This window comes from Syzygium oleosum, unplaced genomic scaffold (assembly GCF_021117445.2).
Source record: "Syzygium oleosum isolate NSW1041296 unplaced genomic scaffold, Sole_v2.1 Sole_v2.09, whole genome shotgun sequence".
NCBI lineage: Eukaryota > Viridiplantae > Streptophyta > Magnoliopsida > Myrtales > Myrtaceae > Syzygium > Syzygium oleosum.
Window position 1 is genome coordinate 2,649,481 of NW_026607493.1, and position 20,792 is coordinate 2,670,272.

Here is a 20,792-nt window from a genome sequence, read left to right on the forward strand (position 1 = left end):
CCTACCCCTCTCTCTCTCTCCTCGAGAAGGGGTTAATGGTGTTGCCGGCGAAGATGAAGAAGAAGAAGACGGGTTCGTCGGCGGCGCCCCGGCATCCCCCTCAGATCTGAGCCCCACGATGCCCTGACGCGGCGCATTCCCCGGGGAAAACCCTTAGGCAGAAGAGGAGCCGCCGCCGCCGGCGATGGGTGTCCTCACCGAGTCCCTCTGCTTCTGCAGCGGCGTCGGCAAGTCCGAGAAGACCAAGGCCGCCATCTTCTCCGGCAAGTCCCCCGCCATGGCCGCCGTCTCCGGCTCCGGCACCGGCTTCCTCATCCACCGGAACCTCCTCCTCACCGCCCACGTCAACCTCCCTTCCGTGGCCGCCGCCGAGAGCTCCGAGATCCGGCTCCAGAACGGGGTCGCCGCCACCTTGTTTCCCCACAGGTAACTCTTGGCTTTCCTCGCTCAGGTTCGGTTTTGATTCGCGCCTTCCTGTGTGGGACTAGGCCTGAATTGGAAGGAACCCGCTGTGGCGTTTTGCATTGAATCGTCGGTGCGATATCGTAATGCGAGGCTGTTGTGGTTTTACAGCATGTAAACTCTATGAACGCTTAGTTAGAAAATGAAAAACAGGGGAGATGCATTGGAGTTTCCTGTTAGCCCCCAAATCAAAATTGCAGCTCTTAGAAATTTCTATTTTGCATCCCCCCTTTTCCTGTAGGATCCTCGATGCCATGGTAGATCTGATTTTGGTGGGTCCTTTTTTGAGGAAAAAAATTAAACGAAGTCGAGTTGGTTAGCTAGAGAAAATCTATGAAGGTTGAATTAGGTCTCAAAGCAATCCTTTCTCTCTCATGACAGATGTTTGTGACGTGAACAAACGGCTGAGGTCGGGGGGGTCCTCGACGATAGTTGATGGAGACATCGTAGCTTCATGATCTGTCCGAGTGCACCTTTGCCACCTATTGCTTCTGGGATTGAATTGTAGACCCAGAGGACATGGGATCTTTACGACTATAATATAAATCATGAAGATGCATCTGTTGGATCAGTTTCAATCTCGGACTTGAGAATTTTATATTAAGATATTCCTGGAGTAATTGGTTAAGAAATTGAATTAGTAAGATATGTTCAGCGAATTGAGCAATATGAGATGCCAGATGTATTAGGCTTATTCAACTGGGTATGTGTTGTTTTCAGTCGGTAGAGATTTTGCATTTGAATTGCATGGGGATAATCTCTTTTGTTAAACCAAATCTCGAAACATGTGCTCGAGATTGAATATACATTTTCTTCCAATTTCTGCTTGAAAATCCACCAGTTCTCCCTGTGCTTAAATTTTCATAGTTGAACATATCATCTGATGCATGCTGCAATTGGGAATTGACCTTCTTTAAATTTCTCTAATAGTCTCCCATTCCTGTCATTGGGAATGGGGATCAACCGATACGTATATTCTTTGGGCATGGAAAAAGTGCCCCTGCAAATTGGGGTGGGTAGGAGAGGAGTTTCTTGCTGATATTGGACCTGTGTATGGCCCTATATCTGACCGCAACAGCATTCCTGCATGTGCTAGAGGAGAAAAGAATAATGTCTATGATATCATAACTTTAATAATGGTCATGCACTAATTGTCCCTTCATTGAACTATAGGAGCTGCTATTGCCTTTCCTGTGATTCAAAGTTGTGCTTGCTTTAAGAGTACCCTGTTAGGTTCATGTGTTAATTATATGTTTGCAGGTTTTTTATCACCAGTTCAGTTTTGGATCTTTCAATAATCGGTTTAGATACCATTGATGGAGATTCCAATGCCCAGGGTCAGCAGCCTCACTACTTGAAAACTAATGCCAAGCCAAACCTTGACTTGGGCAGCATCGTATATGTTTTAGGTTTTACTGAGAAAAAGGAATTAACAATTGGAGAGGGAAAAGTCGTTATAGCGACTGATAATCTTATAAAATTATCAACTGAGGGGGTGTTATGGAGTCCTGGGTCAGCTGGTTTTGATGCTCAGGGAAATCTTGCATTTATGATATGCGATCCTATGAAACTAGCCACGTCTCCAAACACCAAATCCTCTTCCACGTCATCGTCATCCTCATCATCATCAAAGAAAGATCTGACAATGCAATTCGGGATCCCTATACCTATTATTTGTGATTGGTTAAACCAGCACTGGGAAGGCAGCCTCGACGAACTCAATAAACCGAAATTGCCAATCATGCGATTGATGTCTACAGGCCAGAAAAGTGAGCATTCATGTGCGTCCTTCACAATGCGCCGGGTTTTCAAGTCAACAGAAGCTGATGGTGATGGAACTCCATCTTCTTCAAATCTAATATCCAAATCCAGAGATCCACCTGGACCGAGCTGTTCCATTGCTGTAAATATGATCGATCAGGAACAGAAGGCCATTGATCCAAATTCTACACATTTTCAGGGAATCCCAACTCCAGAAATATATGAATCGCGGAAATTATCTTCCGTGCCTGTTCGCAAGAAAGAAGCTGGTCAGGTGCAGCTTTTGGATATTAATTTCCCACCGAGAATTGCAAAACCTGCTGCGACTTTGCTGCCATCTAAACCTCTGCATCTGAGTTCCAATAAGGACTGTGTCGAGGAATTGCGTCTGCAGAGCCCACTGAGAAGAGAAGAAGTGCAGGATGTGGGACTGACCAGTCCGCATATGGTTGACGAGATGGCTTCTACAGGTTCGGTGAACGGGGCCCAGAGTGAGGTCCAGTCTTGCTCATCTCCATTGGAAGCTTCAGAGATGCATTACGGGTACGGCAGTGAGGAAGAGACTATGTACTCTGCGGAAACTGCTGAGAGCAGGAACTACACTAGCCCTAGAGAGGGTAAGTTTCATCAAGTTGGGAGGAGTCAGAGTTGCGTGAGCTACAGCAGATGGGGGCCTGCACAGAGAAGCTCGACAGCTCGCAGAGAGTTGCTCGAAAAAGAGAGGAGCTTCATCCACGGGAGAAAGGTGCATTCACACGGGGCGACTTCCCAGAGGAGCAATGACTACTACAGCCCTACAGTCTCTTCGATCATGAAGAAGCGAAACAACCAAGGGCAACCTAGTCGGCCCCGGCCAAGTGCCGTACATTCATCACCAAGATGGGTATTTTGATCATTGAATGGTGATGCATCGCCCGAATTATTGGAAACCAAAGTAAATTTTTTCCTGCTGTTGCTATTGCACAGTTTTTGGAGTCATGTGGGCATTTTTATCCAGAGCATATACTGTAATTACTGTATTCCTCTGTAGAACGTGCAAAGGATGAATAAGAGAATTACACTAGGGTTGCTCATCATGTGTATTTGTACTCTGGATTCTTGAGTTTACACTGGCTTATTAATCATTTCCAGATGGTCAAGAGAAAGTTGTATTATCTCAGGTACCCTTGCTTTCAACACATGATGCAGGGTTGCAAACCAGATCACTGTTCTCGTGATTTCTGTCTGTTTCACCGACCACAATGCCATAAGCAGTTCTTGTTTTTTGTAATGGATGTGAAACCCTCGATTCTGCTGAATTGGCTATGAACTTTAGAAGACATGGCACCTGGGTCTTCGACAAGGCGTCTATATTTCGGTAAATTAAATCCTAAATGTATTCCATTTTGATTGATGAAGTCGGAAACTCATTGGTCGTGACATTTTGAGATGGGAAAATCCTACATGGCTGAATATACCATAATCAACGTGGCTATTTTCAACCGGGAAAATTGGCCTTAGGAATTCATTGATCGAAATTGATAATGTCTTCGACTCGATCGACTAAATAAAAAGTCAAGGACTCAATCCACGAACGTTCAATCTGTTCCGATATGCAGATAACGCTCTCCACCACTCCCATTTTACATACCATTGGAATCTGGAGCATCAAGATTCAAAAGTTGTAAGCTTTGATTTCTCAAAGAATCCGTCAAAGCAATTTGTGGTCCACCTTCTAGACCCTCGCTATTCGAACTTCACACCACCTCAGCATCTTTAATGGCCCAACAGCTTTTTCTCCTCGTTGAGGCCACAAAAGTACTCAACTCTGTTAAGCTTCTTCCCATTTTGACCTGGAGATCACATGAATCCAACAGCTGGCCATTGCTTCGAATCTCTAATCCCCAGTCACCAGGCAGAATTCAAGCAGTGAACCAAGTATAGTAGTAACATGAGCAGGCGAAATTTAAATTGCCACGGACCACCTAACTTCTCTGTTGCTGTAAGGATGGTCTGCAAATTGTGCATCAGGCAGTAAATTTGAGAACCTGAAATGGGCTAAATGTCACAGGACTTTGACTATAAAATGGGAAGGTTTCCCTCGGTTTCTTCATGCAAAAGTTGACAAAGCAAAAGACACGGAAGCTAACATGGAGAGGACTACCGAATCATCCCTTCTCATCCTTATTCTCGCGGCAATCCTTGCCGGAACGTCCGAAGGAGGGCGCCAGACGCCAGGGAAGGACAAGGTCTATGCTCCCCACAACTTCTTCGGTTTCTGGCCGTTCCACTTCCCATGGCCTGGGCCAGGGTTCTCCATCATTCACAAGGCTAATGCAGGCGAAGAAGATGCACAGAAACCGAGGGTAACCATGGAGTGGCTCCCGGCCTTAAAGCAAGCAGCGGTTTGACATAAGGACGCAGTCACGCAGGGCTCGGAAGTTTGTTTCGTAGGTCTGCATGCAGCTATACTGGTTAGGGACCATGATGAATAATTTCTCCTAATGATTATGTAGCGTCTTCCCGAGGCTAGTATATCCTCGTGCGCAATGTCCAGGTCGTGGTGTCTTTGAGTCTTGCCTAAACTTAGTTGATGTGTGCATGTCCTAAGTTGTGGTGTCCTGTGTTTAATGCAGCTAATCGTATATGAGTGCTTTCCTCCCTACCTCCCTCCCACCCTCCACTCGATATCTGGCATTGATACAGGCTCTAGTATATCTCGATAGATGCTCATATTCATGCTGATGGGGAGTTCCCATGCCTGCGCAGACAAACATGTAACCCTACCAGGGTACGAAGCCAAAGATTTAACTGACGTAATAGCGGGTCTGAATCACATAGCCTGAATCTCAGAAGCTTCACAAATGGACCAAAATTCATGTGCACTTGGGTTGTGGTCGGCTCTTTGTCCAAGCCAGAAATCCTGAGGATCTGTGGATACTGGCCAACCATCTGTTATTCATTTTCCATACCGAGAGTCGGGTTGCACAATACTCTATCAAAAAACAAACATGGATTGACGTTCTCTTGAACTAAAAACTAGAGACTAAAGAGTTCCCTTGATTCTCATTATACGCTTTAACATTGACGTCTCTTATATTATAACTATCGGCATTTGGTATATCAGAATAGCCTATACAACAATTTCCCTTCCGAAAAAAATCTAATTCAACTGACGTCAAAAATATTTCTCGTCATTCCTCGTGTCTCAAAGCATCAGCACGACCTATAAGATTAATGAGAAAAAAAATAGCAATGAGCTACAACAGCATGAAGAGAGCTGATTTAAAATATAGTGGATTCTGACTCAATGGGATGGTATCAGCTTTTTTACCCTTGTATCACAAAACAAAGATCACATAACATGACATTGACAGGAGCTATAGATATTAAGGATGAAATTCAGGTAAGCACTAACGGAGGCAGCTTTGAGACTTCACAAATATACAGCCACGAAATCAAGTTCGGCAACTGCCATATCATTTGAAATTACTGTTTCGCAACTCTTTTTTCCAGCAAAAGAGATTTGGCATTTCGAGCTAAAACAGCAGACTCTCCACAGAGAGAATTCTATCCTTTCACAGGTGCCTTTTTTTGCGGAGGAGGAGGTACACTTTACAGATCATACTTTTTCCTAACCAATAAATTTGGAGTACAGGATCAAAGCAAAGAGCAATCCATCAACAGAGAGAAATCTCACTTTTAACTTGTGGTGGCAGGTAAAAAGACCCTGATGAGATCTTTCATGACGACTCTTTTCCTACACGTAGGGCACTTAGCCTGTGCAGTTATCGCAGCCCTAATGCAGGCTTTACAAAAAATATGACCACATTTTGTAGATGTCTCCTCGACTAATGGGCCCATGCAGATTGGACAACTGAATGTTGGCTCCTTTGGTGGCGGCGGCGGCGGCGGCGGGTTCACCACATTTTCTTTCTGCAATTCAACTTCCACAGGTCACAATAACTTCCATGTTCACCTCTGCAACATAAAAAATGTATGTATGCACACAACTTCTAAACTACAACAACAATAACATTACACATGTCTCGAGCCATACTGTCTGCAGGCGTTAACAACCAGTTATGCACACACCAACTCTGAGGGAGAGCAACGGAAAACGAAAGAATCACAAAAATGCAAGTCATTGCCGCCATCCAATCATAATATCCTCGCCAGTTAATAAAAGCACGCAATTTGATCTTATAGATCACACCGCAAATGAATCACACATATCAATTGAGACAGAAGTATGATTGAAGCCTCAAGGCACAACAGCGCAAGCACAAGCAGCTCATGAGGGAATTGTCTGAGTTAAACTGCAGAATCTGGTATTGCAAGACTCAAGTAAGTAAATGTCCCAAGAGAAACACATTCCCATGACCAGAATTTACCATCGAAATCTGTATTTGCAATTTATCTCATAAGTAGCACAATTGCTGTAGTAATTTGCAACAAAACTCCTCTGGCACGGACAATAAACGTTCTTAAAATGATAAAAGAAAGCAGTGCTACAAATATTTTGGTTCAGTGCATCCGATGCAGATAAATACTCTGGGTACTTCCATTTTGATGTCTACTTAACTCATTTCAAGGCTCAAAGTGGACCTACCAGTGCTGTATCTATACCAGATTTTTTAAAAGAAAGATCAATGAAAGAAATCCCTAAGGACTATTGACTTATTGATCACTAATAAGGCAAATGAACTGATCATAGAAATACATGGATGCTGAAGAAAGTAAAAAACCAACTAATATCAAAATGTGGCGGAGCATAGTAGAGAAAATGGTGATAGGAAGAGTCAAAATCAGTACCACATGATTATTACTGCTTTCCAAATTTATGTAGAGACCGCAGTTTACACTATCTTGATTTGCAGGAAATCTTCTGCGCTTAGGGTTATTGTGGGCAAACCTTGTGTTATGTTCATCTGCAGCAATCAAGAAGAGAAGAAGACAGACCCATAAGTCGGTAACTTAATAGAGAAGATGCATGATTGATGCAACGGCGAACTGAGGAAGCATCACACATGATCGAGAGGCCAGAGATGGAAATAACAAGTTTACCGGGGCTAAAAGAAACCAACCCGCCAACAAAGAACTGCGATGTCAATTTGAAGAATTAGATATGAATTTCCAGTACTACCATATTCAACTTTGTTACAATGACTTAAGTCATGGATCGAACAGTACAACACTCCAACATCATTTACGTTGCATGATGAGTAGTCATTGGGGAATTATAGGGCACTCTGAGATAAAAAGGTAACCGGTGGTCTCGTATTCAAACAGCAAGAGACCCAAGTATAATCATCCCAAGAAAAATACTCCAAAATACTCCCCTTCCCAACACCACAAACAAAAAATACAAAGATAGATTACAACACCACTAAAGTCCAAAGTGCATTAGTCCCACAAACCACTTGTGATCTGTAATTAAAAGGTTGACATACTTTAGCCAGCAAAGGAATAAATTTAGTAACATTACAGCAAAAATCACAGCGTCTAAGACAGCAAAAGCCTACCATTACTAATAGAAGAAAGAGGATAATGGGCCTAAACCACTTAAAGCATTCAAGCCAGCAAAAATATCAAATGATCTTTTGATAACCACTGAATTTTTCAAAATCATAACCAAAGCAGAATATATGTTATAGTCTCTAAAGGAGTTCCTTTTCAGTTTACTTTATCTGGTGGAATCATCCTGCTGCAAGTGCTTTTACAGCTTTTCCATAAACCTCCAAAGACCCTCATCCTAACTGAAAAGTGAAAAACAGATGCCAAAGGAAATGGAAGTACTCGCTTATTTCAGTTCAAAGTAAATTCTTTGACCATCCACCCTTCCATTGCCAGTCCTCTGACATTACTAATCAACATCCCTTTCAAAGAAGCAACTCCGAAGCATGTAGAAGCGCATGCACATATTGCAAGAAAAAGGACAAGGTATTGGATTTGGGGCAAAGAAAAATGCCGGAAATTCGCTGTCAACCAACCGACAAGTTCACAGAGAAGAAGTGTTGGGGATCACAAATGAGAAGAATACAAATGTACAAATGCACACTGGGATACAGACAACAGCCACAACAGTGTAAAAAATATCAAGTACCTGACTCTACTTCAATTACTTCAGTCCTCGACTGATTCCTCCGGGATTTGTTTTTCGCCTATACATTGAAAACACAAGTCAAATATAGCAGCTGCTCCTAAATGAAGACTGAACATTACAACGGACGAAAGCATGTAACCAGAGTTATACTTCAGCAAATGCCCTGGGTGAGCAAAAGGCAACATCATCATCAATGGCCTCAACATCAATTGCAGCATGGTGCAGGGGTTGTTGCCCCTGATGGCTATCCTCCACTTGCTGAGACACAACTTGAGTTGAAGTACCTTCCTGATCCCGGTTTTCAACTGGTGGCTCATTGTTAAGGTCTAAATTCAGTACTGCTTTTCGACGCCGATATCCTCTTAGAGGAGGAGTTTTGGTCATCTGAGTGCTCATGCTAATATCCCAATTCCAGCTCTCAAAATCCAAGAAAAGATAGCTGTTCAAGAAAAAGGAAAAATAACAATTCAAGCCATCGTCAACTCAACACCCCCTCCCCCACCCCCCCACCCCCCCCCAAACAAGAAAAAAACATGCGTCCCTTAATAAAAAATATCAAATTTCTCACTCTCTTTCATCTCTTAATAACAAAAAATTTGCGCAATGGTACAAGCAAGCAGCATTCAACGAGACAATCACCAAATCCTTGCCTCGGATCCATCATCCTATTGGTTTTTATAAATCATTCTCCAGTTTACTTTATCCAAAGAACGTTATCGCACGAAGGCGCGTACATTAAATAAGAAAAAAAAACACTAAAGATGAGAAAATGAAAACACAAGACACTAACCGAGATTCATCCAGCCAAAGTTAGTCCAATCACAACTAAGTTAGGATTCCATAACCTGTGTCAACACTAAAACGTCAGGGCAAATAAGATCGCCGATACTCCACTTCCACGGATGTAAAAGAATTCAGAAGAAGCCCCATCATCAACATGAAACATAAGGCAACAGAGATAAAGGATCGACAAAAACTAGCGATTCCATACATCCGAAACCCCCCCCGCTCCCCACAAAAAAAAAAAAAGAAGAACTTTCTTCACCTCGAAACATGACCGACACAATGGGTTCCGCGTCCCGGTCTAAAAGGGAAATGAAATACGATCGTTTCACGGAAACGGGCAATCGAGGCGTCTCCTCCTCCACCGACCCCCACTCCGTTCCTCGACCCCCCCTCGCGTCAAACAATCGGCAAAAAGGCGAAAACAAAATTCCCCCGTCGAAATCCACCGTCCCCGGTCGCAATCGCATCCCGAACCGAGGCGGAAAACCAAAAATCAAACAACAAATGGCCTCGGAATTAATCAGGCAAAAATCAAACACCGATAAACCCTAGCCCCACCGCCCAATCCCTACACAAAGCTACGAAATGATTAGAAAAAAAAAAAACCGAAAAAGGAGCCCGCGAGCACCATAACAAGAGGCCAGAGCCCGAAGATCGCACCTTGCGGACTCGATTCTGGAATAAAAATGAGACCTTTTTCGAACTCCGGACGGAGAACACCGAATCGGCAATCGCAGAAGATACAGAGCGATCGAGATAGAGATAGAGATAGAGAGAGAGAGAGAGACGAATTTATGTGGTGGCGTCGTCGCTGCGGAGACAGCAAAACCAGAGTGCGAAGAAGAAAGAGGAGAGAAGGGGAGGGGTCAATGGAATTTATAAGGCCCTCGGGAAGGCAGAAGGGTCGGAGGGGGGGAGGAAAGGAAGGGAGGCGAAGGGCGTTTTCGTCTTTGCGGCGAGCCGACGTCTGCACATATGTAAAAAACACACGACCCCCGCAACCGACCGTTGATCCGACCGTCCGCTGCCACGTAGCGTCCGCGTCCACCGTCGATGGGGAGCATTCGCTCCGGTGGATGGGAAGACTTTTTTTTTCTCTTTTTTTTTCAAAAGAAGATGGACGTTAAAGAGGGTGTCCTTTTTTTATTTGACCCAAAAAAAAAACAAATAAGAGGGTGTTTTTTTTTTTGCCTTTTTCCGAATTATCGGCGCAAAAATGGAAAGGACTAACGTTTTAATTTTCTTCGAATAATTGGCCATAAATAAAATCTAACTCTTAATTACTAATGAGAAAATTACATATAATTCCCTATATGGTATGAACTTATAAAGATTTCATGTGTTTTGGGGTTAATAAAGATCTTTGTGTTTAGCATATGAAGTTTGAAATATGAGAATTGAAAAGTTTCGTGTGTTTCGCCCTAAATGAAAATCGAATATGAGAATCATAAATTTTTTTCTAAAGAAAAGTAAAAAATTACTTTGGACTCATAAATTTTTTTTTATTTTAACTTGATTTGTAATTTTACCTCTTTTTCCTTGCTACCAAGAATTTTTGCGATGGTCACGAACTCTCCCGATATACATATATATGCTAAAAAGTTCATTATAATTGACGACCGATTGGTTTTAATTTTTTTAAGCAATCCCATATTTTAAAAAATCAAATATGATTCTATCAAGCGATGTCTATATTTTAAAAATTCTTAGATTGCCTAAATAAAAATCAAATTATAAAAATACAAAGAAATGATAAAAAGTGAAAAAAAATTATAAGAGACTCATGGATCCTTTTTTTTCCATTAGGACTGGAAATGCAAACTATCGGCAAAAAATTCCAAAATTTTTTTTAAAATCCAAATCGAATGAGAGAAATAGCCCAATCTTTTTTAATGCGTAAAATTGATTTAAGAAATACTTTCTTTTTCCTGTGGGGCAAGAGAGCATCATCACGTATCACGTGATGTCATGGAGTTCTTTGCCGGGTGATGCGAAAGGTGATGACGTGGCACGTGATGGAACAAATATTTTTTTTACTAAGATGAAAGGCGGAAAGCAATTTCTCTTTATATTGTTGTATCTGATCGAGTTTCATGAGAAGAATAGCGCACTCGAAAAGTGCAAGATGTTATTTTGTCAGTGTTTACGTCAATGACATATGAAAAAAAACAAGTTAATGGGAAAATTACTAAAAAATTATAAATTTATTACACTTTTACCAATCCAATCCTAATCATTTTAACCGTATCAATTGAATCGTAAATCCTAACTCTTTTCAAGTTTTATCGATTGAATCCATCCGGCCAATTTTGTTCTTAAACTGTTGAAGTTAAAGCCGATCGCCTTACGTGACAAGACCAGCGCTGACGTGAATAATTCTTAATAATAATTTTAATTATTCGTTTATTTATCTTTTTTCCATTTCTTCTCTTTTCCTTCCTCTTTTTTTTAGCAGGCAAGGCCGCGATGGTCTAGGTGAGCGCTCACCAAGTGGCGATGAGGATTTGCTAGGCCTCGCCTGTGACCAGCGAGGGTCGGCAACCTTCACGGCGAGGGTCCAGCCACCCTTGTTGGGCACTCTAAAAAAAAAAAGAGAAGAAGGAAAAGAGAATAAAAGAACAAATAATTTTTTTTGAAAAGATATGTTCAAATTTTAAAAAAATTTGTTCACGCTAGCATTGACCGTTCCACGTAAGACACCTCACGTCCACGTCAGTGATTTCCGACTAAATTTGGCCGGATGGACTCAAAATGTGAAAATGTTTATGATTCAATTGATATAATTAAAAGGTTATGACTAAATTGGCAAAAGTACAATAAATTTATGATTATTTTGGTAATTTTCCTCAACGTAATTGGCATTATAATCAATCCAGACAAACAGGTTTTCGCACGGTATGATAATTTGTTTGTTTCGCCGAAAAGAAAAGGAGGGTTATGGATTTTTTGCCATCAACATGACGGTTTTCATGATTTTATCTGATTTGAGCTTTTACCTGATGACCCTTTGCAAGAATTTAGTCAATCTTAGACCATCACTGATCTTGGCCTTGGGCCACTTAGGGCGCCGTTTGCGTTCCTTTTTGTTCAAAACGGCCATTAACGGTCAGTTTCTGCATATGATGAACAAATCAGAAGACTAACCTTCTCTTGATGACATATTATAGCTAAAAAAATGCCGGCTTCGGCCGATGTTCGCCCTCTGGTTGTCGAGCGTCTTCCTTAGTGTTCAAATGCACAGATGAGGTTTACAGTCTCAATTCATGGTATAAGGACTAATATGAAGCTTCATTCTGTAGTGTATCCATTCAAGTTGTGACAAAATAAGAACTGCTGTCTCTTGTTCACTAGCTGTAAGCTTTTCTTGCAAGGATTCTATGGAAAATACAGACCCGGCGGTTTGGCAAAACGATCATAGGAAAAGTTCAGAACGAATGATAGAACTAATCAAGATAGTGGGCAAGAAATTCCGACAGAGTCGGAGAACCCAGACCATTTTTATCACAAAATTGGAACTTAATTAGGTGCACACTAATAACGCTCGAAGATCTAAAGGAAAAAGAATTACATGTTCTTCCCGCCTTCCAGAAAACTCCGCTGGTTTGGAAAGAAGAAGCACAACGGTGGATCGGTAAGGTAACAAATCGGCTTCAAAGGAGTGTATCTGCAGAATTCATCAAACACACACTGCCAAAACATACTCAGCATATTTATCGCTAGGATTCAGAGGACCTCACTTTCTAAGCCATGGAAAGCAGCAACCCTGCAGAACGAAGCAAAAAAAATGGAAGAACATTGAGGAAACTAGAAATGTTTTCATAGCCGGTGAGTGTCGACTTTCGGACAATTTTGACACGATACCTTTGAGTTGTTGCCAGCAGTTCGACTAGCTGCACCTCTATAAGGTGACTGACCGGACATGTCCGGTCCCGTTCGCGCTCCCCCCTGCCTCTCCTCTCGGACTTTGTTAAAGATGTGAGTATAGCCGTCAGCTGAAGCCGGGTCGTTCTCATCCCACTCGCCAAATTTTGGAACAGCAGCACCTTTGTCAACCTGGTTGATCAGAAACCACAGTTGAAACTTCAGGGGGTAATGCAAGAGCCAAACTATACTATCAGATATATTAGCCTTCAGGACCGTAACCGAATCATCTTCGTCTAACAAAATGAACACGGTAAAAAGCAAAAGCTTGTATGAATCCCAACAATTGCAAAGGGAATCACTTCTGGTCAGAGAAGCTTTTCGCTCGAGAACAAGATTTTTGGCTATCAGAAAGGGAAAATGTTCGGAAAATCTATTCAATTTTAATGGAAACTCAGCATGACTTCAGAGATTACTGCCATTAATGACAATAGCAAAGCAAAAACAAGGGAAAAGATTTACGAAGTCGTCTCCTTTAGCAGCTGAACTCAGGCGGGATCTCCCCGGCGTGCCCATGGCATGGCTGCTTTCACGGGAACCCCTTCCTTCCCAGGAGGGCGAACCGCTCCCCCTTCCCGAGATCCTTCCCTGGGGGTGCATTGGTGACTTCTCAAAGCTTGATCTAGCCGGCCTCCTATGAGGTTCACCATAACTTGCTCCTCGCCCTCCGTGTGCTTGATGCTTCGACTCGTCAGAATGCAAGCTGCCCAAGTTATTTTTGTGGATAGATTGGTCCGAAACCTGTGTAAGACTCCCATCATCATTGCTCATTTTGCGCTCATGCATTGTCCTGATGACTCCCTGTTGTTTAGGTTCCTCAGATTCAGCTTCAGCTCTAGAAGCAGGGGCTTCAGGTGGAACTCCTGCATCTGACAGTAAATCTGGGTTTTCCTCTGGATCGTTCGGATTGATCATTTTAGTTCCACTCCGACCCTTCCTGGCTTTATCGAAGTAAACTGTGTATGGAATATGATTTCCACCTTCCCAGTTGCCAAATTGGGGTACCCGTGGATGTTCCTGCAGTAGTGACATAAGAATTTGAGATGTTAGCTGAACGCATCTTAATGGTAATTCCAATTTTTTGCTCAACTTATCAGACCTAAAGCAGCTAGTATTACATCCAAGAACAAAACAAGCACAGGCAAAACTGTAACTATCTAGATTGAATCATTTTATGCAGAGCCAGAGAAAACCAAGAATGACATGAAAATCTCAGATATTCATCACGATTAAGTCACCAGGGTATCAGCTATCATTTTTTGTCACTTCAATGCCAGAAGGCATTTGAAGCCTTACATTGTAATCACGATAGTGGAAGTGCACTGTTTCACCTAGTCCTTTGCTTCGTATTAATTACTATCTTCAACCGAGAACAAGCACGACTGATAAAAAAACGAATAGAGAAACATGTTGAATAAAGTGCGGCAAAGATCCTCAATAAGGATACTTCGATGCTTAATAGCTACTGAACAAATAGTCAAAGAACCAGACCAACCACTGTAACACAATTCGAAATATACATTTCTCTTTAAAATTTTGTTGAGTGGATAAAGAGAAAATAATTGAAGTAGTGTAGGAACCTGACTCGGTCATGGTGCAAACCGATTAGAGGTACTAAACTTGGAGAAAATTCTTGCAGAATAATGCAACCTCTAAAAGGGAAAGCGTAGAATCACGTCCTCCATGATTGACAAAGTTATCACAGTGAGGCTAGTGCCAAAGCTAACAGTTTCGGATCCAGAGGAGACAATTCCCCTAGAAACAGTGAGCTGACAATCTTGTGGGACATTGTTAACTAGGAAGCCAGCATTTCAGAGAAAGAAACCAAACAACCTTAAAAGGCTAATATGGCTGGAATAAAATCAGTACAACTGCGCTCAGTTGCACTTAACTACAATTGTCTTTCTTGGACATAAACATTTGAAGTTCCACAGAGAATAAAGGATACAGCATCTTCAAATGCAACCAAACATCAAATATTTCTAAGAAAGAAACAGATTACACTCTCCACTTCTAGATGCTTGCATTTAACAAGACCGATAACTACAAAAATACAAGTAATTGCAGAAATGCCTTGAACACCAAGTGCCATAAAAGGTTTTGCTGCTCATTGATCCAGCTTCCACATCCCCAGTATCTGTGCTGCGAACTGTGACAGGACGCTGCAAAACTACCACCATCTTCCTTTTCATCGAGTATTTTACATGTCCATAGAATTTTGTTCTCAAAAAGTTCGCATCGTCGAGTCTCCGATGCACGTGAAGCCCTAGATGAATGGCAAACTAGACGTGCGGTGGCGCAACCAAGAGCGACGGTCAAATCGGGGTGCACTAACTTTAAGCCGAACCGATGGCCCTGTGTGGCTAACCTTAATGAGCTATCTAGACCCAACACCGAATCCCCACATGGCCAAGACAGTTTTACTCAAGTCAATTGCGCGTGTTGTGCAAGCATATGAGAAAACCCCGAATCATGGTTCCTAAATGAAGAGCGTGAGAAGATCATATCAACCGCACAGAAACTGAATCCACCCCGACAGACAAATTCGTTCCCTTCTCTTCGTGCTTGCCCTGATCCCGAAGCTCCGTAGCAAGAGACATGGGAAAACAGCACAATCACGTCTCAGGACAGCACCAAACATAATAGAAAGATGAAGAGTGAAAATGGGCAATTGAAGCCTCTGAAGCATATAGGAGGTTCACAATCAAAACAGGAGGCAAGAGCGAGCGAGCAAGCGAAGAGGCAACAAATTCATAAGCCTCCAAAACAAATTCTCAACCAGAGGCACTCACAGCCATTTCAGTTCTCCACCGAGCTCTGAAATAATCCTCCTCCTTCAATCCGAAACTTCTACTTTAAACCCCAAAAGATCAAGCTCTCTTCAAGTCCTTCAACCCCACAGAGAGAGAGAGAGAGAAAGACAGACAGAGAAGAGATGGAGAGAGAATGGTCAAATTTTACTGGTGGCGACCGTCCATGGTGGATAAACTCCCCCCCCTCCCCCTCTCTCTCCCTCTCTCTCTCTCTCACTGACTCCGTTTCTTCGTAGTTTCAAACGTCGCACTCGATCCGCAGTACACGTCTACCGTATGCACCATGTCGCATACGGATTTCGCCGCATACCCCCACGTCGAGAAACGCTACGGCCACGACGACTTTTGCTGCTTCCAGATACACGGCGTCCATGCTCGGGTTGCTCGGAAGCGGGGAACGGCGCCAGGAGTTTCACTGGGTAAATTGGGTGGGGGGGCGAGCTCGGAGCTCCCGAGACGACGCCGTCACTGTTAATGGCGGCTGGCTGGGTTGACTGTGGAAAGCTGCGGTTGTCGTCTTGCTCCGAGGTATTCCTATCCGTCTTCCATGGTTACTGGATTTGTCGCCTTCCTTACCGACACTTTCTATTTTCACCCCCCCTTGCTTCTCCGTATTCTTAATTTTCCCCCCACATAGGACTAATGTTCTCGAATACAACCCCAAATTTCTTTTTTTTATTTCCTACTCCGTCCTCGAGCGAGCTTCAAAACTCCTCCGTTCCGTTCCAAAGTTTCAATCAATGTTCACTACAATTTTGATGATCTTTTGAAATTGCTGTGCCGTCGAGAGAAAGCCGCGATCGAATTTTGTTCATTAAAGATATGTCGTAATATTCAAGTAGTTGTCACGTGGACACCCATTGATCGTGCTAAATAGCATTTCTAATCACGAAAGGTCGAGAAGATAAAATAATTTTCTTTAATTTCGGGTAAAATGGATATTAGATTTAAGTCTAATAGGAGATCAACCACGCTTTCATAACCAAGTAAATCTCGTGGAAAAATTTAAAAGGAAAGAAAAAACTCCACATCACGATATATTCAAATCTTCAGCTCAACTTTTCTCGACAATGTGCATCAATCATCATGTCTTTATACATCGTGCGATATCTTACTCGGTGCATGGCAAGCCTTTGTTAAGGTGATATCGTCACGATATTATTAATTTGTTATATTTTGATTTTGGAGGAAGTCACTTTGCCATTAAACTGGTCTGTGTAATCAGTGAAAAAGGTATCCTAATAACTCTAATATCACCAGCTCTCTCATACCATTAAATTCACATAGGGTCCGCTTCTTTACGTCGTTTAATGTCCAATTGCATGTGGGGACTTCTTTCTTATGGCCGGAAGTTGTCCGCGTATTGTGACATTTCTTGAGAAAAAAAAGAAAAATTATACTTTTCGTGCCTCTCCTTTCGAGCCTTTTCTAATCAGGTTGTACTGCTTTTAATTTATCTAATCAAATCCTTCTACTTTCACAAATTTTGCTATCGAGTTCCTTTCACATCAAGTCCGACCAAATTCAGCTAACGTGACTGTGGAATGATGTCAAAATATGATGCAAATAAAATATGCGGATGCCCATATGAACATACGGAGTGGAACTCCAGCCAATATAAGTAAAGTTGGAGTGTGTTGTGTATAAAATCTAGCCATCAGCGGCCATATTGGAAAATTTTGCCCACCTCAAACTACAATGCCTCATCATCCGGGCTTGAAGTTGGATTTGGCCGGATTTGGTATTAGAGTGACTCGATTAGAAAAATTGTATAAGTAAAAAGAATTAATTAGACAAATTAGCAGGTACATGGACCTGGTTAAGACAAGAGGGACAGTATAGAGACGAAAAGTAGATCTTTCCCTATTAAAAAAAAGAAAAGGTGGGCCGGCTGATTTAACTACAATATGCCATGCCAAATACGACATATAATCCGACTTTAGCGTATTGCCTTACCATGACGTATTAAAGTCAATACTGTTCTTATTTCTATTTGGTTGCTGCCTTGCTGGTAATAACAAGAGAAGAATGACACTAAAAATGGGGAAAATAAAAATCCGTTTAAGGAAAAAAAAGTCAATTTTTTATCCATTGAAAAATATGGATTTTGGGGCACTTGTTAACTATTGAAATAAAATAAAACTTATCATTTCCAAAAAAAAAATTCCTCGTGGCATGCCCAATCGGACATTATAAATATAAATATTTTATCATTAAGTATGATTAACTTGTCAACGCGGCATTAAAAGAATTATACACGCTCTTTTATCTTGTTCGTGTGGACAACTTCATGAGTGAAGTCGGTCGTCGGGCCCCACCTTAATCATCAGCGTACGATCGATCCTTATTTATTTAAGAATACCAAACGTGATCTAAGAACAGCCACGAGCCTTATTCCATGATCTTCTAGAAGAACATCGCAGGATGCCTAATATTTATGCGAGGTAGAGAATACGCTATTGTGTTATGTTTTCGAAACATGTAGGACATAATGGGATGAGTTCATTGAAAGTCCTAAAATTTATTATTAAAGTATAATTAAATTTTAAAACTTTTAAAAAGTGCAATCATATCCTAAAATTTATCAACATTCTTGGTAACGGAAAATGCTATTGTGACTGTTTTTTGATTATTTTATCTCTCCTACTTGGGACTGACGTGACATGAAACAAAAAGCCAAAACAATATCATTTTGATCCAAATTTGATTTTTTAAATTACAAATTTTATTTAAATTAAATTAAAAATAAGTTTTTTTTTCAAAAAAGAAAAACCAGGCGAGGGTTGATTTTTAAAAAAAATTAGCTTAGCTAATAAAAGTTGGATTAAAAAAATCAGGTTTGGACAAGAACGATGTCATTTTAGCCTTATACTTTTTGTTTTAGCTACGTTAGCATCAAGTAAGAGAGAGAAAATAAAAAAAAAGTCACGTCATCTGTCAAGTTGGACGAAATTAACAAAATGACTTGATTGCATCAATTTGACAAGTTTTAGGATTTAATTGTACTTTTTGAAGGTTTTAAAATTCGATTATACTTTCGTAATAAGTTTTGTAACTTCCAATGCACTTAGTACAACGTAATTCAAAAAAGCGATTTTGTATAGTACAAAGGTGTTCTATGGTTTGGATAAGTCGCAATGAAAAATACAAAAGTTCTATTACAAAAGTTAGAGCTGACGATGTCATAATCATATCTCTAGAATATGCAATTGAATAGGTTTCTTCATTTACAGTAATCTTTTATGCACTAAATCAAATTATGTGAATATAGTTAATTAACAACAGATATATCAAAATCATATATCTTTAGTTTGTTCTATTTCTGTCTAGTTTTTATTGATTGTTTTATTTATTCTTAATTTAAATTTTTAAAATAATTCACATCGGTCAAGTGTTACGGTCGAGAGATTTCCAGACACCGAAGATCATGCACCATCAAAGAATGCCCGTCCAAACCCTAATAGAGCTTCCGGAACATTTCCAAGGACGAACAAGACGGTACTTGTGCCGGATCCTAGAGAGTTCTCGGCATAAATGCCGGTGGCTAGTGGACGAGAAGGTGCGATCTCGACCACTCATCTAGAAATCGATCAATGGTTGTAATCCAAGGCCTCTACTATATAAAGGGGTGTCATCTTCTCATTTTGACCATCCAAACAATAAGAAGCATTTCCATTCTCTCCCATAGCTTCTCTCTAGATTCTCTCTACGATCTAGGTGAGCAAGCCGCACGGATCATTCCCAAACTATCGACCCGTGACACAAGAGCATATGTGAAAATGCTTTCTCTAATTTATCAATTATTTTCAAATTGAAGATTAATATGAGATAAAATCTGGATATACTCCGTCTTTATTTATTTTCAGGAAAATTCTAAAAATGGGCCCAAAGTCGAGTTATTTTCTCAAATAAGGGCCCGAAGTGGATCTTGTCTCAAATAAAATGCCTGAAGTGCCATCATTTTCTCAAATAAGGGCTTCAAGTGGCTATATAAGTCTCAAATAAGGACATGACCTCACCGGCCAAAGGGTATTTTCGTCATTTACTTATTATTATTATTTTATTATTTTCTTGTTTTTTCTTTTTTTTCTGTTTTTTTTCTCCTTTTTTTCCTCTCTTCCCTCCGCCGGGGTCGGCGGAGGCCGCCCTCGCCCGACACCGGCGAGGGCGACCCTCGCCTGACGTGGGCTAGGTGGCCCTTGCCCGACGCCAGCGAAGGCGGCCCTCGCCCGACGGAGGTCGCTGGCCAGCGCAGTGACGGCTAGGAGGAAGAAGAAAAAAGGAAAAAGAAAAAGGAAAAGAAAAGGAAAAAAAAAGAAAGTAAAAAAATATAAAAAACATACTTATAATTTTTTTTGACTAAAATACCCCTTCTTCGACGACGGAATGGTCACCGGCCGATCAAAGGTCCTTATTTGAGATGATTTGATCACTTCATACCCTTATTTGAGACAATTTGGCTACTTCAGGTCCTTATTTAAGACAATGTCCACTTCAGGTCCTTATTTAAGACAATGTCCACTTCAGGCCTTTATTTGAAAAAATGACTCCACTTGGTGCCCCTTTTTGAAATTTTCCCCTTATTTTCTGAAATTTAAAGTCAATGAAAAATAGAAGGCTTATAGGTTAATATATAAACCGCGCGGCAAAATTATGCCACGTGTCTTGCCACATGGTAATCATAAAGACTAAGAGAAATGTCACATAACAAATACAGAAACGAACATTCTTTTAAGGGAAAATGTCAATTAAGGACCCAAAGTTGATCTCTTTTTTCAAAAAAGGACTCCAAGTGGACAATGTTTCAATTAAGGACCCAAAGTGCCCAAACTAGTCTCAAATAAGGACCCAGCTCGTTGCCCGGCCAAATGTTCGCCGACCGGCGACCCCGAAACATTTTCCGGCACCGAAATAGGGGCAATTTTGTCTTTTTCTTTTGTTTTCCTTTTTTCTTTTCTCTCTTT

At 41.3% G+C, this 20,792-nt stretch overlaps 3 protein-coding genes across 7 annotated transcripts; 1 reads left to right on the forward strand and 2 right to left on the reverse strand.

Moving 5' to 3' along the window:
* On the forward strand, positions 1 to 3,347 carry LOC115690565 (uncharacterized). The gene is made up of 2 exons (XM_030616954.2): positions 1 to 426; positions 1,723 to 3,347. The coding sequence occupies exons 1-2, from the start codon at positions 185 to 187 to the stop codon at positions 3,113 to 3,115; spliced, it is 1,635 nt and encodes a 544-aa protein (XP_030472814.2). The 5' UTR covers positions 1 to 184; the 3' UTR covers positions 3,116 to 3,347.
* A 2,300-nt stretch (positions 3,348 to 5,647) lies between these two features.
* Positions 5,648 to 9,949, reverse strand: LOC115690567 (uncharacterized). Of its 5 annotated transcripts, none has more exons than XM_030616957.2 (6): positions 9,755 to 9,949; positions 9,099 to 9,153; positions 8,459 to 8,747; positions 8,309 to 8,366; positions 7,018 to 7,133; positions 5,648 to 6,138 (listed from the first exon to the last, which is right to left on the reverse strand). In XM_030616957.2, exons 3-6 carry the CDS (start codon positions 8,702 to 8,704, stop codon positions 5,905 to 5,907), a joined length of 654 nt encoding a protein of 217 aa, XP_030472817.1. In that variant the 5' UTR covers positions 8,705 to 8,747; positions 9,099 to 9,153; positions 9,755 to 9,949; the 3' UTR covers positions 5,648 to 5,904. The 5 variants fall into 5 exon arrangements, with proteins under 5 accessions (XP_030472817.1, XP_030472818.1, XP_030472819.1 ...); XM_030616958.2 differs by lacking the exon at positions 9,755 to 9,949 and adding an exon at positions 9,354 to 9,495; XM_030616959.2 differs by lacking the exon at positions 9,099 to 9,153.
* A 2,560-nt stretch (positions 9,950 to 12,509) lies between these two features.
* Positions 12,510 to 16,016, reverse strand: LOC115690564 (RPM1-interacting protein 4-like). Its single transcript, XM_030616952.2, has 4 exons — positions 15,808 to 16,016; positions 13,478 to 14,032; positions 12,956 to 13,147; positions 12,510 to 12,857 (listed from the first exon to the last, which is right to left on the reverse strand). Exons 1-4 carry the CDS (start codon positions 15,811 to 15,813, stop codon positions 12,828 to 12,830), a joined length of 783 nt encoding a protein of 260 aa, XP_030472812.1. The 5' UTR covers positions 15,814 to 16,016; the 3' UTR covers positions 12,510 to 12,827.
* Between the last annotated feature and the right edge of the window lie 4,776 nt (positions 16,017 to 20,792).

Excerpts from the sequence above, each read along its gene's own strand:
- LOC115690565 (XM_030616954.2), top strand. The coding sequence starts at position 185 with ATGGGTGTCCTCACCGAGTCCCTCTGCTTCTGCAGCGGCGTCGGCAAG. Across the intron at positions 427-1,722 it reads GCCACCTTGTTTCCCCACAG|GTTTTTTATCACCAGTTCAG; the intron begins GTAACTCTTGGC and ends ATATGTTTGCAG.
- LOC115690567 (XM_030616959.2), bottom strand. The coding sequence starts at position 8,704 with ATGAGCACTCAGATGACCAAAACTCCTCCTCTAAGAGGATATCGGCGT. Across the intron at positions 7,134-8,308 it reads AGTAATTGAAGTAGAGTCAG|ATGAACATAACACAAGGTTT; the intron begins GTACTTGATATT and ends TGATTGCTGCAG. Across the intron at positions 6,139-7,017 it reads AAAGCAGTAATAATCATGTG|AAAGAAAATGTGGTGAACCC; the intron begins GTACTGATTTTG and ends GTTGAATTGCAG.
- LOC115690564 (XM_030616952.2), bottom strand. Across the intron at positions 13,148-13,477 it reads CTGCTAAAGGAGACGACTTC|GTTGACAAAGGTGCTGCTGT; the intron begins GTAAATCTTTTC and ends CTGATCAACCAG. Across the intron at positions 12,858-12,955 it reads CTGCTGGCAACAACTCAAAG|GGTTGCTGCTTTCCATGGCT; the intron begins GTATCGTGTCAA and ends TTCGTTCTGCAG.